The 19,496-nt window shown below is 34.6% G+C and overlaps 1 protein-coding gene across 1 annotated transcript in view; it reads right to left on the reverse strand.

Annotated features, from left to right (window-relative positions):
• Window positions 1-2,455: 2,455 nt before the first annotated feature.
• LOC137615037 (homeobox protein abdominal-A homolog) overlaps window positions 2,456-19,496 on the reverse strand; it is a 50,005-nt gene continuing 32,964 nt past the window's right edge. Inside the window, exon 4 of the mRNA XM_068344671.1 lies at window positions 2,456-10,205. Coding sequence (XP_068200772.1) covers window positions 9,939-10,205 — 267 coding nt within the window. The 3' untranslated portion in view covers window positions 2,456-9,938. The remainder of the gene's footprint in view (window positions 10,206-19,496) is intronic.

Consider the following 19,496-nt stretch of genomic DNA (forward strand, 5'->3'; position numbering starts at 1 on the left):
ATTTTGAAAATGAATGTTGACCTGCACAAATTCATTGCGTAAGAGTGTTTGCTTGAAAAACTTTCTTACTTTCACCTTAAATCTTAAGCCACAGATGCCACCTTCCTTTTGATATTTAGTGTAACCAAAGAGAAGAGCAATGAGACTTGCAATAAGCTAAATTAAAGCAATTTTGATAAGAATAAATGTATGCAAATTTGGGGAAATGGTCTTTCTATATATAGAAATATTTTTATAGTTAAAATAACACAATTTTAAGCAAAGTGAATAAAACATTATACTTATGGCTTTAAAAACAAATCAAGAGCATTATTTGGAACTTAGGTATATAAACAACAAAAATTAATTATATGCTAGAATTCAATGTGAAACTGTACTTTCATTTACTTACGGTACAAGAGAAGAAATCTATCAACGTTTTTGGAAGGTGAATATTGAGCTCTTGCAGCTTTTACTCCAAACTCAGAGAAAGATAATTGTTTCGTGGAATTTTTGAGATTAGCTTTCTGACCGTGGTTTGATTTTGGCCTTGTAGACGTCTTGCTCGGAGCCAAGGGCTCTGGTCCTCTACACTTGATGCATGAACGTGCTTGAAGGCGTATATCTGCAAATAAATGTTTAAATGAATATGTATTTAAGAGTTAATAATAGCAAGGGATTTTGAGGTGTTTGAAATATAATGAGACATCAATAGAAAATAGTAGCATATTTTGAAAGTAGTTTATGTATTTCCATGACAGTTACTCAAATTTGGACAGTCTTTACTTCATAAACGTTAGTAGCTACAACAAAGGGTCTATAGAACTTAATTGGAATTTTATGCTTCTAGGAAGTAAAACTTTCTGTAAAATATTTCTACATTATGTTTTAAGGTCTGGATATACATTATGTGTTAAAGTCAGGATATACAATACGTTTTATGGTCAGCATTTTCATTATATTTTAAGGTACATTATGTTTTAAGATCAGGATATGCAATACGTTTTAAGGTCAGGATTTACATTATGATTCAAGGTCAGAGTATACATTATGTTTAAAGACCAGGGCGTACAATATGTTGTATGATCAGGATATGCATTATTTCGTAAGGTCAAGATAAAAATATCTTTTAGATAATTGTAAACTGGAATTTGGAATATTACAATTGGTAATTCATAAGGAATCATTTTATTTTGTTCTAAAAACTTCAAATTAGATAAGTCCATGTTCTGATGAAATGATTATTCGTATTATAAGTTTCGAACAAATGTAAATTTTAAGTAGTGCCGAGATTGCCAATTACATATTTATTTTGGATTACAATTAGTGCCAGATTCAGATGACCTGCAAGTAGGAGTAGTATATTTTTCTATCTATAGGTTAGAAAAATAATCTAAGAGTAGCATTTAAATTGTGATATTTAGAATAGCCAGAAACTTTGCTCAGCTGTTGGATAACCGTGTATCCTTTGTTTTATTTATTGTTGAATCTTAAAACCGTCAATTTCTATGTAAAACAGAAACGAAAGCCAAGATAATGATCAATAAATTCTCCTTCGTGGGTTGCCCTTTTCAGAGCATAGATGAAGATAACATAATGTATTTCAACATAAGAATAAAGGAGAAGATCTAGCATAAAAAAGATCCTGAATTTTTACCTGAACTCTTACTCATGGATGAGTTGTTTTAAAGTTGCAAGCCGAGTCTGTTCATCTCTCCACAGGAAGATTAAATGTATTACCTGTAAAGTATCCATACATGATTCTGTCATGTATGATGTAAGGATTTATCCAGAAATATAGATAGCCAAATTTGCTGTGATCTTTACCAGTAACAACCTTTCGAGAATTATGATCTCAGATCTTGGTCCATCTACATCCAATGCGATGATGTATTTCCTTAAAGGGACGTCAAGCCAAATTTACCCTTAAGAAAGGTCGGATGGGCGGAGTTATTGTTCATTAATTATACCTCTTGGAGGAATTTATACCCCGAAATTGCAGTATAATGTCGTCAATTATGAATGTAGGATTGGCACGTCAGTATCGTTAGCGCGCCTCTATGTAGGACGTCGATAAGGGTTATTTTGCCTCGTTTACAGACAGTCCTTCCTACTCGTTAGTGATTGGTCTGCATAAATCAAATTATTTTTGAGGCTCTACTCCCAGACCTTAACCTCCTCCTCACTTATACACATACACACACACACAACACCATGTCAACGTTTTTGCTGGAAGAAGAAATGAGTCACATACTTAAAAACTTGTATGTTTTTAATGCCTCGTTGCAATTGAGTGTAATATTCTTGGAACTGATCCACTACTGTCCTGTGGAGGGATATATAAAAAACTGTTAACCTATTAAGCAGTGTGTATATATTATATCACCCATGTAGGGCATCATCTCTCGGAATACATATAATTGCATGAATTGTAATAACTTGTAATTTGGTTTGCAAGTAAACACTCACTGGCATATTCTATAGTTTATTAGTTTTGTTGACTACAATGTACATTATTCCACTTGACGTAGGAGGCTTAAAGAGGACCCCTAGATGTTCCAAATATTATTTTTTGAAACAATAATCATATCTGTACATGATTCAACCCTTCTGGACAAACACATTAGATAATGGAAAAATAATAATGATAATTTGGGCAACTGCAAAGTAACAACTTGCAACGACTTTAACAGAGCTACATAAGAAAGTAATAACAACAAAAAAACATAATGATAATAATAATAATAATAATAATAATAATAATAATAATAATAATAATAATACGAGAGGAAACAATGCCTTATTCAACGTCTTATGGTAATCAATCATTACAGTTTTTATTTCTTCATAAGCCTAAACGCTTAGATGAGAAATGGGGGGAAAATAAAAGTGGTCCATTTGCAGAAACGAGAACATAAATTCTCAATAATGATAACAATAATAATAATAATAAGAATAAGATAATGATAACAGACAAGCGTTCGGAGCTGCCACGATTTATTCGAACGCCTTTTTACTTTAAATAGGTCTAGAAGGGTACACACTTACAGACACAGACTTAGACATGTTCCGATGTGCAAAGACGAACATCAGTTGTGTGTATGTATTTGGCCTTATGTATACAGATTGTATGCAACAAAAGTCGTAGCTCTAAATGCAAGTAAATACCAAATACATTTTCTATGTTTTACTGATTATGTAGAGCTTAGAAATGAAAAGAAATATTACAAAAGAAGGGGATGTGGGAAGGAGCCACAAGATGTGAATTGAAGAGAGAGAGAGAGCTTGGAAATTGACATTCATTTTTGCACCGCATAACACGTCTTGAGGAATATAGGCAGCAAGGATAATGAAAGCTTGTCACCAGGAAGCTTTTCTTTTTCTATCTTTATTTTAGGTCCTGATGTTCTTAAGATGATTAAATTCGGATTGAAGTTCCTTTTAGGATAGCCAAGTTTCCTTCCCACTCAGGAAAGAGACTTTTTCAGAGATGGACTCTCTGAAAGTCTTCTCTTTCTCCCTTTTCCATTTCCTCCCTCATTCCCTCCCTACCTGTTGGAATGGGAGGGAGAGAGAAGTCCTGGTAGTGAGTAGAAAAAGGAAATCTTGGCAGTTGCATAGATCTTAGTAAAATCTGCTTGAACAAGCATCTTCCAAGCAAACGTGTGATTGCTGTTCATTAAGTAGATGCTTCCCGGGAGAGCCATCATTTCACCCCTGACCCTGGTTATTTCTACAAGCACAGTTGTCTGAATGGCCCACGCAGACCCAGATGTCCAATTCTTGAGGTATCGATATAAGAAGGACGGTAAAGGGTTGCAAAGGAACGTGGGAAAATACTGTGTGAACTTTGAAACCTTTTTCTAATAAGAGCATTTAAATGGTTTGAATGCGAGCTTTTAAAACATTTAGAAAGTGAAAAAAATAAAGCTCTTCAAGTCAAATCGTAATCTCTGATGGTTCTTAGAAATGGTTAATAATAATAATAAAAAAAGATTCACTTTGATCGGTTGCGATGCAAGTTCCGAAATATCAGAGCAAAATAAATAGACTGGGGAAATAATTGACGAGTTTATTAAGAATTACTGCAAGTTTGGAGCGAATGCAAAATGAAAAGTTAGTGCTATTTACAGTTCCGGAGTAACCCCGTGTGAACTTAGCCCTGCCGTTTCTGAAGACAATATTGATTCGTCACTTTCCTTTTGTTCCTTGACTTTCCTTTCCTTAGACCTTCCGTGGACGACACCATGTCTTCGATAGCCCTAGGTCTAAGCGGCCGGACAGACCAACACGGACAGAACATGTAGACTTTATGTACACCTACTATGTATAACACTGGGATGGGCTTAAATAATAATAATGAAAAAAATGTGTCCTAGCCTGTTCTGTGGTTTTGTACGCATTTAACAATAATGTTGCCTATTACAAATACAATAATAAAGATGAAACAATGTACACGCATTTTATAACAAAGACATATTTTATTGGCTTACTCGTCTTCAGCCAATAATGATTGTTAAGGTGAGCAACGCTATTGCCATTTGTGTTTTGTTCCTCTTCTTTTTCCATGTTTTGAAAATGAATCCTGACGAGTGTATTAAGAAACCGTGCAAGGCTTCCCATACTGAGCCTCAGGCTTCGTATAAACTAAACATACTTCCAAGTTCTGTTTACTTTGTTTATTTTTATTTGCGATTCTCTGACTGCTGCTTCTTTAAATTAGTGAACAACATCTAAAGAGCGTATGTAGTGCGCAAAAAATCATCTGCGAAGGAGTTGGAGGCACAGGAGGAGAAGAGGGCAGGAAGAGAGGTCAAAGCCAATAATTGCACAGCTTTTACAAAAAGCTGGGAACAACTCGAGATGATTCTGAGCACCATGGAAGAATGCTGAGGGATCTCTCGGGCCCCCTCCGAGGTCAGAGACCCCCTTCCGGGGTCAGAGGGATCTAACAACAGATACAGAAGACTCAGTGGAAATTGAAGGAATCAATCCTCTCTTTGATGGGATGGAACTCCCTCCCCCTGATCGTAATTGATGGAGTGAGGGAGAGTTTGGATTTGTTGGTGGGAGAGAAGAGGGGAAAAGAAGAGAAGAAAGAGGAGAATCAGCTACATTAACTGTACTAATAAGCGAACAATAGAAAAATCTTATTAGACTTTTTACAGGGAGTATTGTCAGTGCATCGTAATATTTATACATGGTCCTACTAAAAAACACATTGTGCAGTCAGCCGCATGTAAGTACAAATTATTTGGCATAACATACGATGAATAAAAGGTTCTTATTAATTTTTATACAGCAGCTTAGCATATGCATAGCCATTTTGAAAACACACATGGAGAGAGATAGAGATAGAGAGAGAGAGAGAGAAATTACCAACGGAAAATTCTTACACGTATCTTTTACTTAAAACTTCACAAAGGACATTTATAAAATTACTTACAATTTTAAACATCTATGGATACACTTTTTTTGTAGAACACTGACACCAAGGTGGATACATCAGTACACAGCACTTTTCCGCATTACACGTGCATGGTTCCTCTTGCAATTATTTTTGTAATATATATATAGCTTATCTGGCATGCCCTTGGCCTTAATATGGTACGTACATTTGTCCCAAAAGATTATACAGCTTATTTCTTAGGTCTGTTTGAAAGGTCCACATATTAAAAAAATATTTGACACTGAAGAGATTTACAAGCGAACTCTCTCTCTCTTTGCTGAACATTATGATCCCTTGAGCTCACTTTTACTTTTATGTCATGAGTTCCCACGGGTTTATATTAATGTCATCATCATCATCATCATCATCTTCATCCTCATCATCATCATTATCATTATATCATCCTCGACGTCTAAGAACATCGCGGAACACTTAACCGTAATTAATTCAAGTCACGTGGGAGCTTTTGATGATGATGCTGTAGAGGCCGAGTATCTCATAATCGGTTAAAATACTGCCTCGTTAACGTTCCAAAATTAGTCAGTCACATAGTGTATTTTCTTTGAATATTGCGCACTACCTCCTCTCCCAGTGGATAGAAGTAGTAGCAGCAGCAGTAGTGGTTGTAGTAGTTTGTAGTGGGAGCAGTAGTAGTAGTAGTAACAGTGGTAGCAGTAGTAGCGGTAATAGTAGGTCTTGCGGCTAACACAATGGCATAAAGGACTTGCTAATGTCCTCAACAACCACAACACTAGTGTAAAAAGTTGAGACCATCAGTTCGAAGTAGAAACTTTGTTTTTTTTTAATGTCACCCGTATAGCCTACTTTAGTACTTGATCTCTCTTTATTTTTCCATTCTCCAATGACAGTCTATCACCCCCAGGAGAACTTTTTATTTTCAGCAGCGACACAGTTCAAGTAGGACATAAGAAATACATCAATTCCTATTTGTATTGAATGACACAGATCATATACAGTATATAGACCAAACGCTTGGATGCGAACATCCTAGATACAAGGCAGATACAAAAAGTGGATAGAGTAATTTTGAGTTACATCAATTAAAGACCTCAGGTTTTTAAGGAATATTAAGTTAAATTTAATAGTCATTAAGCGTGAAAAATAAATATGTGTCTCGTAGGTGGAATGTAAAGAGTACATTTTTCGTAATGTGTTAACTGCATTTAAACAATTTTATTTGTAACCGAAGTTCACATTACTTTAAGAATACTGTTTTAAAATGTAGTTTTTGTAGATGAAATAGAATCACTTGAAGAGTGAAATTAGTGTGGGGTAACATAAATTTAGATAACTTCTACAGTCTAATTCAGTTCAACTGTGAAAGTATTGTATATTGTATAAAATAACGGAAGTAGAAAAATATTGAGTTAACATTACTAATGTTCCAGGTGTAGTAGATAGAATGTTACATTATCTTCGTGTCTCAAATTACCATTGCTAATTGTTTCTTAATAGCAGAACGTTGTCCCTCTATGTAGAATAGCATTCACTGGTTCCTCTCTATGAAATCTTATCGAGTTTTAGTATTTAATTTCCCTAATATAAATAATCAAGTGAATTATTTACTTTCAGATCAGCGAAATATTTGCCTTTACGTAAGGGAGATATACAGTAATATGGTGGAATCTGTGTTTATGGTCATATATCTTATCCGTGCATAACATGGTTATTTTTGAAATGCGATCTGGTTACATATGCTTCCAAAATCCAAACTCCAAAACTCCACTGCTACAACCATTCAATAACTTACTTATAAACATAACACGCTTCCCCATAACAAATATCTAGTAATTTCTACACCTGTTGGACATGCCTCTTAGGTTATACCAGTGAGTTTATCAAAGGTCCATTAATGGTTCTTTAAAAACAGGCTTCTACATTCATCAATTCTATTTCTCCTTTGTTTTAACCGAACTATGTAAATTTGAGGAACAAAAAAGAAATGAAAGAAAAGCTGTAGTGGCACTCCAAATCTAGTAAAGAGTACTTTTCTTCATCCTAAAGAAAGCATGTCCAATGCCTTATCCCATATCAGCTCAGTGATAACCCTATTGATACTCTGGCTTTTTAAGGAAACGGATTCATTAATTTTGTACCAATTAATCGCCTGAAATAAAATAATTCAAAATCAAATTTTGACTGCAGTCTCTCAAAATGTAGAGAAAAGCCAAAGGCACAATGAAGTCTCATCTGTTACTTACAAACTATACAAAAAGACCCTGTGGCCTGCTTTGGCAGAAGGTCGTGGTGTGTAAGCAGAAGCTCAAACCGAGGTCAAGTTTATAATGACGCTGCATCATTGCCCTGCAACACCACTTCCATTTGCCTACAGTACAATTCACATCTCACGGTGGCCTCAGGCATATGTGTCTACATATAAACAGTAATTATTCACACTGATCAGTATTATAATTATCATAATTCGGATGAGAGAGGTATCCGAGGGTGAGTTCTTCACTGAAATTAGGAAGAAGTACCCTGTCAGATTTCCTAATTCTACTAATTATTCATAGCTTCCAAAATATTATTTAGTAACTTTTAAAGCTTTAATTTAGCATACCAGATATTGCACTAACGCCTCGTCAATCATCATCAATCAACATCATAATCATCATCATCATATTCATGCGTTTAAACGCACTCATTTGAAACTCTCTGCGTGAACTGGAGTTTTCCTATACTTATATTAATTTTTAATTTTAAAAGTATGGTAAACATAGTGATGCAAATAAGAATAACATTAAAAGTAGTAATAATCAGTTATACCTGCTGATGCATATACTTAAGAACAAATGCAAAATTTATCTCTGATTATTGCAGAGAGTTTCAACATTTTTGTACTGAGCCATGGTATCTTTGGGGCATAACATGTACACAACAAAACAGACTCTTACATGTGCACCAACCATGTACACCTGTATGACGGCTGCGGTCAACTTTAAATTGATTCCGAAGACAAACATAACAATTAATACAAATAAATATAATTCATTTACAATGTAACAACTCTCAAGTCACTGCACTACATTTTTTTCAAAATAAAAAGAAGAAGAAGCTACGGTATTCTCCTTTTCTGAAACTTAAAGCTTAAAACCTTGCTTACTCCTATTTCGATTCTTTCACTTCTGAATTTTAGAATACTAAATTAACTAACAAAAACACGAGTCAAATAGCATGGAATATTTTACAAAACAGTGGGAGAATTGAGTGAGCACTTTAAACTTGTCTTTTAACAACAATGTTCCGTTTCATTACTGCTGTTTCCTATTGCAGATTCTTTTCCACGAACAATTCATTCACTGGTCATAAACTTGTGTTATCTAATTGAAAAAAAAAATTATAGTAAAGGCAATCTAAAATCCCTTTCTAACCTAGAATACTCAAGGGAGGATCTTAGAATTATAATTATCATCCCAAAGTCCCTTGAGAAGGAAGCTTGAGATCTTTATCAGTTTCTGTAAACACTGATTCCTGTAATATTCATCACCTCGAGAAAAAATAAAGAAATCGGGATCGTGTTGTTAATCCTTTGTTTGCTGAACAGAGGAAACCTGGGCGGTAATTATGGATGTGTATGTGAGTGAAGCTGCTTTTGTAGCTTATTTTGGTTTTATTTTTCCGGAGTCGAGATTTGGAAGAGAAGAAAGTCCTGTAGTGTGGAGCCTCATAAAGGCTCCTTAGAAATCAACTTGGCCTGCAAAATCAAACACGATGGTAAACTGATTGTATCACAGTTTCCAAAGGTTGTACTGTACTTCACTTGGATCTTTATCGAGAGTATAGCAGAATATGGTATTTGTTATAAACTGGTGACTGGTCTATTCTATGTATTGAGAAAAAAGAGCAGATGTTGCTGAAGTCTTTGTTATTATCATTGTTGCGTTCACTGTTTAAGAAGTATTCGAATGTGCATCCATCCTGGCTTCTTATAATTCCATAGGAACACATTTCTGTCAATACTCCGAAGAACCCCCCGCGCGTTCCAGACCCTGTACCTCAACACCCTACATCTGGAATTTATGGAAACTGGAACCAGTATTAGGTAATGGCGTCAGGTAACCAAGAAAGGTGAAGGGTTACTTTTATGAAAGGCTTCGCCACCGTCTGCCATTAAGAATTAGAGTGTCGTTTGTGTTTTACCTCTTATTATTATTATCATCATTATCATTATTGTTATTCCAAACACCCAAAAAAAGTAGCAGTCCTCCACTTATACAAATACATGTGCTATAATTATCACCAGATTCAATTTCCATATTTCAAGATTGTACTTCAAATGCCTAGCAGCTATTCAAACTAAATTATTTATTTTCTCGAGAGGATGATGAGGGCCGGGGTGGGAGCTGGAAGGGGCGTAGCTCCAGATGGAGTTGTGGACGTGAGAGTAGTTGGGGTGGGCGTGGGCGTGCATGTCATTGGTGCTGGTGGGCGTGATATAGTGATTACTGTTTAAATAAGCACGCCCAAGAGGTGGGGACTGGCCATGACGTTAAGTCGCAGCTGTAGTGTCCCCTCCGGCCCCTCCTCCCGCCGAGGATGCAGAACCTAACGAAGAGGAGGACGCCGAAGAGCCATTGGAGACTGAAGCTGATGTGTTGGATGCGGGGGGCTGTTCCTTGTTGCTTTTCTTGTCGTCTTGCTGTTGCTTCATCTTTTCTTGTTCTTCTCTCTCCCTCCTGACCTGTTCGTTTATCTCCTTCACCGCTCGCAGTTCTTTCTTCAGCTTCATGCGTCGATTTTGGAACCAGATTTTCACCTGCGGAGACAATAGAAACGTCAGTCATGGTGGTAAATATAAGTAGCATGCAGGATAAATTGAATATATATATATATATATATATATATATATATATATATATATATATATATATATATATATATATATATATATATATATATATATATATATATATATATATACACACACACACACACTGTACATAAAGTTTATTTTCTTTGTAAAAAGATTAATAATTACTAAATTGATTATACTTGAAGCTTCATTATACTGAATGAAATTTGAAGAAATATATCATAGTAAGTTTTACACTGCCCTTACTCCTAAAGATATTTCATAACACATACATATATTTTGGGAAATTCTGGCCAATGGTCTGAGTGAACTTAAAACATTTTATGTATGACAGACAGAAAAAATATTAATCACAAGATACGAATCTGCTTGCTAAGTGTAGAAATAATGTCAACCTTTTGATAATAACATTCTGATAATAGCATTCTAATTAGGACAAACAGGGTTTGAGGCCTAAAATTAGAAAATAAAGGTTCTTAAACATTAGATTGAGAAATCAAAATAAAAACCTTTCATTTCATTAGCGTTATGAATGTACATAGTTATAATTTGAAAACGAAATTTGGACTTAACCATGTTAGTTTAGTCTCCTAATTTTGTGGAAATGAATTGAAGTAATAACACACAAGAAAATTTTCATTGTAATTTGATGCTCTGTAGCTTAAACTTATGACAATAATCTCTGGAATAAAAGGATGATTACGACAGTAAATAGAAGGCCTGGCATGACTATCACCTCATTTTCTTTAAGGAGTGTATTCCTGGTCCTATCACACAACGAAACGCCGTGCCCTACAGGACCTACAAGATCTGTTTTTCTTATACATTCTTAGATATCTAGGGTATCACATACGTACCGAGTAAGTTGTCAAATCATTAACCATTTCTTTTGCAATTCCCTGGCATCGTCGGTCATTCTTAACAACAATTAAGGACAATCATATAATGTACTACAAAGTGTCATATATTACTTCTGAAAAATCTGTTTTTTCTAGTAAAATGAATTGGGTGCAGTGGTGCATGTGTGCTGTGGTCGATGCTTTTCAGGGACCTTGCATTGGATGTGACGAGTAGTGGGAAAAACCTGAGTGAATTGTGTTTAATTTGCCACTTGAGGTTTACTCACACTCAGCCCAAGTTTCAAGTGTTAAAATGATAGATTAACGCAGTCTCTTTTTCGGTTTCTCCCCATCATCATCGTCGTCATTATTTTTTTTTTTTTTTTTTTTCTGACGAAGCGAATGAGAAAGAACTGTCTCCCAGACTTCTTGACGTCTGGCAGTGCTTTACATCCTCATGTTCGTATCTCTGGGTTTTATCTTTAGCTGATCCTCGTGTTTCTTGTTTTTGTGTGAGTGTGTTCTTTATTCGTCAGACTTTATTTTCGTCTGTCAGTTGCCCTGTCTACGTATATTACCCAGACTTCAGTTTCAACTCTATTGTTCTCACGGATGATATTCTTATCAACACTTGTTTCTCTGTGCCTTTAACAACATTTTCTTTTTATTTGTAAACTCGACCTCTGCCATCTGCTAATTCACGTATCATCATATTTCCTTGTATCTCTATCTTCTTGATTCTTGGCAGGGTGATCATTATTATTCCATAATGTTTTTCTAGATCATCAACCACTCCCGTTTCTCTCGGCTCTTGATTACTTGTAGCTTGCCCTCACCTTGTTTTAGTGTCACGAAGCCATTACTCTAAGTGATATGTGACTTTGTGAATGAGACGGAGCACATAATCGTACGTAATCATTAGAGTGTTGAAACATTTATGAAATCCCGTCAAAGACGATTTGAAGGGACTAGTGGGAAGGCACCTCAAGAGAAACGTCTGAAGTCACGATGAGGCCGGTGATAGAGCGCATACTCGTATATTTATTTATTTTTTTTCATATCGGAATGAACCGTAGCGTGACATAATCTCGAGATCAGTGAGGAAAATCATTAATATATTCTTCCGACACGGTCACGTTTAAATTCTCACTAAAAATTGCTCACAGATACGTTGAAGTTTGATGTCGAATAGCTCTCGAATATGCTGGCCTTTACCATGATCTTTAGCTCTGATTTGAAGTGGCAAGGGAGCAAACAAAGTTGGCTCGTATAAATCTCTTATGAGGAAATTTTTGACACATGGCTGCAGTGAGAGAAAATGCGACATATTGAAACGCCCCCCCCCCCCTTTTTTTTTCCACTCCAGCGTTGAATTGTAAGAAAGGCTGCTTAGATTTACGTTAGATGTCAGCAGGTAATGTATGTGGTATAGGCTGAAGTACAGACCTCTCTATGATAAGCAAATAGTAACTATAGATCTTTTTCTGATTTATTTCAGTGTCGTAAATGAAGGCCTACGTCAGTCGTAAGAATGTTGATTCTTACCAAAGACTCCATATACTCAATATACTTGAGTTGCTATTATTATAAAAATTACAGTTATTATGATTTTATATAAGAAACGTGGTATATCTAGCTAAAACTTATATATTTAGATAAAGTTAAGAGGAGTAATAGATGAAGACATTCTTAATGGAAAATTTTTTATAGTTTCCATTATACTTCTTTGTATTTTTATGTTATATGTAACTTTATTTTTAAGAGGCTTCTGACATCTGATGAGATACGAGAAGAATAATATAAGCAATTATCCTTTATATGTCAATGCCAGTAATAATGTTGATGGATTGTGGTCGTTCCCCCTCTTACTACTTCGTATTTTATTAGATACACATTCGTCACGCACCAACCCCTCTCTCTCTCTCTCTCTCTCTCTCTCTCTCTCTCTCTCTCTCTCTCTCTCTCTGCTTGTATCAGCTTTATGGAAGAGTTATTGCAATATTATAAGATGTCATTGTATCCACTAGGGAAGGTTAGAACTCCTAAGTGTAAAAGGTAAAGAAGAGTATCTTTCAATTGTGTGAAACCCTTTGTGTCAATCCTAGACTCTGATTGAGAACATCCTGAAGCTCTGATGGAAAGAGAATTTTATTGTTGGGTCGTTGTAAGTGATCTCAGTTTTTATTACTGTCATTATTACTCGTATCGATTATTCTATCCTTCCTCAACTTTTAACTGTTTATCTTTCCTCTATGGTTACTTTCGTACGAAACAAACACGCCATCAGCTAATTGCGCTAGTCACAACTTGCTTACTGTTTTAATACATATTGTCCTTGTAAGAAATTAAGATACAGATTTTAATAAATCAAAGACGGGCTAGTAATGCCTCTATTCTTAGAGAGATCATTATGTGGAGTTTGTTCACAGGCTGTGAATAGATTACTCTACCTGGCCATTATGAAATCAGTGACCCTAATCTTAATCTCATTTCTAAGTCAACGGTTGATTGATAATTAAGCCTCTTCAGTTTACTTGAATGAATGAAAACCTATTCATAAAATGGTTTCTCTTTCCCAGTATCTCTCTTTTTTTTTTTGTATTCTCCTTAGCTTGAAGGCGAAGGATTGAAGATCATAAGAAAGAAAGAAGTTGGTGAAATTGCTAAATCAAAGGTCGTTAGGAATATCTTTGTTAATGTGTAGGCCTATATACAAAAATTACGTTCAACTTTGGAATTCATAAAAATTTTGCGACATTTTTTCGACTTGAATCTTCATTCATCCGAGATTACTATTTCCTTAGCTTTTTCATAGGAGATATTAGAATCATGCAACCTTCCTTGTAAACTAGCATTGACGTTATATTACAGTATGAGATGTTACCGGCATAAATGAAGTTATTTAGAAAAGTGTATTTTTATAGTATACAGTAATAAGAAAATTAAGCCCTCATCCAGCTAAAGCACTGAATTGGCTTGAATAATGAACTTGGTGTCCGATACATTGATTCCGTTTAACACATGAAAATTTTCTCGTTTCACATTGTACAAGTATTTATAATCTGATACAAATTAGTGGAATACCTCTGAATTAATGATTTGAAGCCTCGACGAAACTACCCATTAGTATTTTTTTTTGATGTGAGAATTATAGATAATAGCCTTGTTCAAAATTTTCTTTATATCTCTGATTTTTATCATTCTTTCCCTTGGGAATTCCCAATTAACACCACCTTCTTTCGTTTCATCTATGAAATGCATCTTAGTAAAATGCAACTTCATGCTACTCTTTCTAATTAAACGGACGTTCACGCTATACCTAATTGGAATGGAGTGAAACTGCATTATTTTATATCTGGCAGATGGTTGACGTCATACAAGTTCAATTTTTCCTCGTTGTTAGTGGATTATCTTTCATCAATCTACTTTGTTCGGTGGCTTTATATGTTTCAAAGCTGCAGGTGTTGTAGAAGTTAACAGGGAATCCAAAGCGCCCCGTCCCAGTATGTCATCAGCTGAAATGATGCATATCCAATTTTGTTTTACCCTTATACAAAATATATACGTAGCACCACTCAATTCTTTCCTTATTAACACTATTGATATACAAGGTCCGCTGTGTTCGAGTGGCGGTTGAGGCACCTTGTGATTGTTTGATGGTTACACCAAAAGAGAAAACAGCATATGGGAACGAAGTTGAGGCCAGTCGCCTTAAATTACAAGGAAACGTAGTTGGTTTTATGTTGTCCCTTGAATAAATAGATCTGTAAAGCAGAAGTTTTACTACTAACTAAAGTCAAATGTGGAAGCAAAATTCTGGTGGGAGCTTTGTGATATCTTAGCAAAGCATTCTAAAAAAAATCATGATAAAAGTTTTACATACATCATTGAGAGACCGTTTCTAAGTTCTGGGTTTTGTCCTTTTTCTTGACTTAAATATTTTGAAAATCTCATTTCTGAGTCTTATAAATTTTCTCATGAATTACCTCTAATATAAGGCTAGACTAGGCAAAGTGTGTCAGTTCAAGTTGGACTGGGTATGTTAAATCTGAGATTGGATTAGGTGAGAAATAAAAATGATCAGTTGCAGAAATTAGGATAAAATTCCTGTCGATGTTCACAAATGCCTAAGGAAATATCTTGCGGGAAAAACATTAGTTTTTAGTTTGTATCAGTTTGAGAATCCTTTTTAAATGGAGAAGGTTTATCTTTGACAATTGAGAGATGGACCATTTCAGGATAAAACTGAACATATAACTCTGAGTAACTGATGAGACAAAAGAAATATATTTCAACGTATTTCGAAGAATGATTATTGGAATTAGTAATGAATTAGATTTGATTACATTTCTGCTGGAAATCAGGAAATCACATTTTAGATAGTGATACCTTTCAACTACGAAGTTGTTGTTTTTTTTTTTTTTTTTTTTTTTTTACCAAGAGTAAACCACCAAATCATCTTGTAAAATGAATGAACTGCCAAGAACGCGACTCTGAAACCTATTTCAAGAGAAAGGGAGAAATAAAGACTTCTGAAAAAAAAAATGATAGTTAAGTTTGGTTCCTGGCTGGTGCAAAACTCAACAGACGAACCAACGAACTAACGAATGACACCCAACCAGCCATCAAGGCAACAAAGACGTTCCACCGGCCGTGGCAATGATAGTTATTTGGCTGTGGAGCGGAATCTCAATCACGGCCAAGCTTGTGATTTTGGCTTTTCAAAATGGTCCTTTCCGCGAGACGAATTGCTTGTTGAGAATTATTATCCACATCGAAAAATGGTCGGAAGGATTGGCCAATGTAAAGCTCTCTCTCTCTCTCTCTCTCTCTCTCTCTCTCTCTCTCTCTCTCTATATATATATATATATATATACACACACACACATATATATATATATATATATGGCATTTGGTGTGGATTAAGGTAGGCTATTAATCAGTTTGTCTTGAAATAATGATCTATGTAATCATTTACCCTCGAATGCAAAAACTAGGATACCTGTTTGTTTGAAAACAGTGAAACTGATTAGCTAACCTTAGATATGACTAAATTTAAATGATTTCAGACGACGTACAAAGCTCAAATCAATTTTGCCTTGATTAAACCGAACGTTAACTGGCCTGTTACAGATAGTTAGATAACTGCATATCAAACTGGGCTTACATGAAAGACCTTACCAATCACTTTAAAAGGAAAAGGGCATAGCCCAATCCAAAGAGCCTAAATTAGTTCATCTCTGTAAGTTGATTACTATCTTAGACTTTATATTACAGCATTCTATATATTATTGCATGCTAAATATCTTGTAATGAATATTTTTAAAATGCATTCGAAAACCTTTTCAAAGGTGTCATTTTTCTATCCAGCGTATCTTCCCATGAATAACTGGCGACTAACAAAACATTTGAATAAATAAACATTCGGTAGAAGGCTTGTTATTCTAATTATCTTATTATTTACCATATTTTTCTTATTTTGAGCGACACTAGTAAAAAGGAACGATATAATTGTTTGTCTTTAATTCATACTAATGACTCGCTTTTCGTGAATACAGTAGTCTAAATAGCACATTGGTAATATTTGTTAGGAATCACTGTGGGAGCGAAAAGCAAATAAGATGCTTTTAAGAGTGGAAAATATACTCTGATGCTGCCTATGATTGTTGCAGCTTTTGATTTTTGTACTCTACTTATATATGTCTCTGATGGAATATAAGCATTCCAATTTTGATTTTTCACCCGTTTTCGTTGACGTAAGTAGTGTTATCGCGAACTATCGAAAGGTCTTTTATCGCCCATACTAGACATGAAAGATGTTTAAAGTCTCGTGTTTGTAATCTTGCTTTTAAATCGTATATAAATTACTCTTGAATCGAGTAATGTGGCGTTGTCTATGTCTTGCATTTATCATTACGTGACCCCTACTGAATCACCTGTTTTTGAGTTATGGGCTCTTTATCATATCAAAGACACGACAAACTACCAATTGGCAAGGGCATCTCCCTCCTGCATCCAAATACTAAAAGGGGGAGGGAGAAGAGAGAGAAAATTAAGGTACGGGTGTGGGAATATTTCTTGGGTGTAACCAAATCACAAGGAAAAAGATTTGTGGCTTTTATTTAATCAAAAAGGAAATGAAAAGGTGTTGTTTCTTTGTGACTTATGCTTTTGTTTTTAGCTGTTTGTAAGTTGTTTTTGAAGAGTGCACTCAGCATTCTATTTTATGTTTTCTTATCTTACATTATTTTCTTATTTACAGTAAGATATTATTTTTAATTTCTTATCTTACATCATTATCTTAATTATAGTAAAATCATATTTTTAAATAAAATATCACCACCTTCCTGCAAATCGTTTGGGTAAACAGTTTTCTTCCATTTTGAATTGATCATAGTTTTAAGACATGTAAATCCCAACCACTTTACTTCTCCCCCAAAAAAAATCACACACACATACACACACACACATATATATATATACATATATATATATGTATATATATATATATATATATATATATGTGTGTGTGTGTGTGTGTGGTTTACAGGGACTGTTTTCATAGGTTATTAACTTATCGGTTCTTGGCAAGTATTCTAGAATGAGGTTATTGTCCCCATATCCTTTTCCACCCTGTTCATAACCTATAAAGCCAATTAATTTCGGGATACTACTTCCTGCTTAGGTTAACAGACACTGCGAATTTTAGGAAACTGCCATAATCTTCTCCACATACTGTTGGTGACTTTGGGTTTTTCCTCGTAAGATGGGAATTATGAACAATGATATATATATATATATATATATATGTGTGTGTGTGTGTGTGTATGTATATATATATATATATATATATATATTTAAACGATAAACAGTGAGTGAACTTAATATTTTTAATGATAGTTTTGTGCTAATCACCTCTAAATTTAGACGGCATTTGTTTAGTCTGGGTCCAGTCTGTCATTCATTCATTTAATGCCATATATATATATATATATATATACTGTATATATATATATAATATATATATATATATATATATACTGTATATATATATATATATATATACTGTATATATATATATATATATATATATATTTTCCTTGTAAAACCTAATTTACTCTCTTTCTAACCATGATAATTTCCCAAGCACTCCTTAAATATCCACTGGCAGGGGTTAATCAAGATTCATACTCATGAAAGGAATCCAAAACTGATTCTTCACACTTTTCACCATTACACGAAACGAGAGTTCTTCTCACATTCACAGGCGCCGATTGTTATTTGGCCGTACTGGAAGTTGTCTGTAATTACGGAACCTTTCGTGAGTGAAGAACGCATTGTTGTTTGGATACACATTTCATCAGCGATGTTTGTGAAGTGTTTGATGACATACACCGATGATTTAAGTGGATGAATGATGCGATTCAATACGCTCTGCCCTTTATCCAATATTATGATCTGATGATTGTAGGTGCTGCTTGCCAGTCTGATTTCCTTTACCTTGAACGAACGGATTAAACTTTAAATTGCAATAAGAGTTGAGTTATTTTTGTTGTAAGTGTTGCTATTGAACTTTAGGTAATAAACCCATGCACATATGGGTTTACATGCTATATTGAGGAGTTGCAGTTAGTGCAAACTATCGCACCAGTTTATGTTCCCCGTTGTTCAGTTGGCTTATTTATAACATGTATGCCATCTATTTTATTTAGAAATAGGAATGAATCCTTACGAATAATGCCCCTTTGGTTTTGCATTATATTTTCGTGCTCGTGTTTATATATATATATATATATATATATATGTGTGTGTGTGTGTGTGTGTGTGTATATATAATACATATGTATATATAGAAAATATATTTGTATATTTGTTTACAGGTTTATATTATTCACCAATATAGAAAAAAATTGGATTTCTAAAGTTCTCCATTTCTTAGCATTTTATCTTTCCTTCTATTTGGTTATCATAAATCTGCAAAGAAGTCAGCGAGATTGAAGAGCGAATCTTTGCAAATGTCTTCGTACCTTTTTGTGAAAAAACTAGTCCCTGCGACCATGAATTTGTGTTTTTAATCTCTCTGATTTAATTTAGGGGACGCAGGTGTTTGTCTTTGCACCGTCAGGGGGTCGAATCTATGAGTTCTTTCAAGTGACGTCAATCCCCTTTGTGTTTTTGTTTCAGAGATTACTTTTCTTTTGTTGAAAACTTGATACTGATGATTCCTGAAGGGGTATTTCATATGAGTTAGCACTACTAGCACTGTTCTTCTTGATGTTGTTATTATTTTTATTTTAGCTGTAATTATTATTTTTTATTATTGCTGTTGCTAAATAATAGCAGCAGTAATATTAGATGTGGATTTTGTTTTGATTGTAGCATAGGTTTATAAAGC

This window comes from Palaemon carinicauda, chromosome 21 (assembly GCF_036898095.1).
Source record: "Palaemon carinicauda isolate YSFRI2023 chromosome 21, ASM3689809v2, whole genome shotgun sequence".
Taxonomy (NCBI): domain Eukaryota; kingdom Metazoa; phylum Arthropoda; class Malacostraca; order Decapoda; family Palaemonidae; genus Palaemon; species Palaemon carinicauda.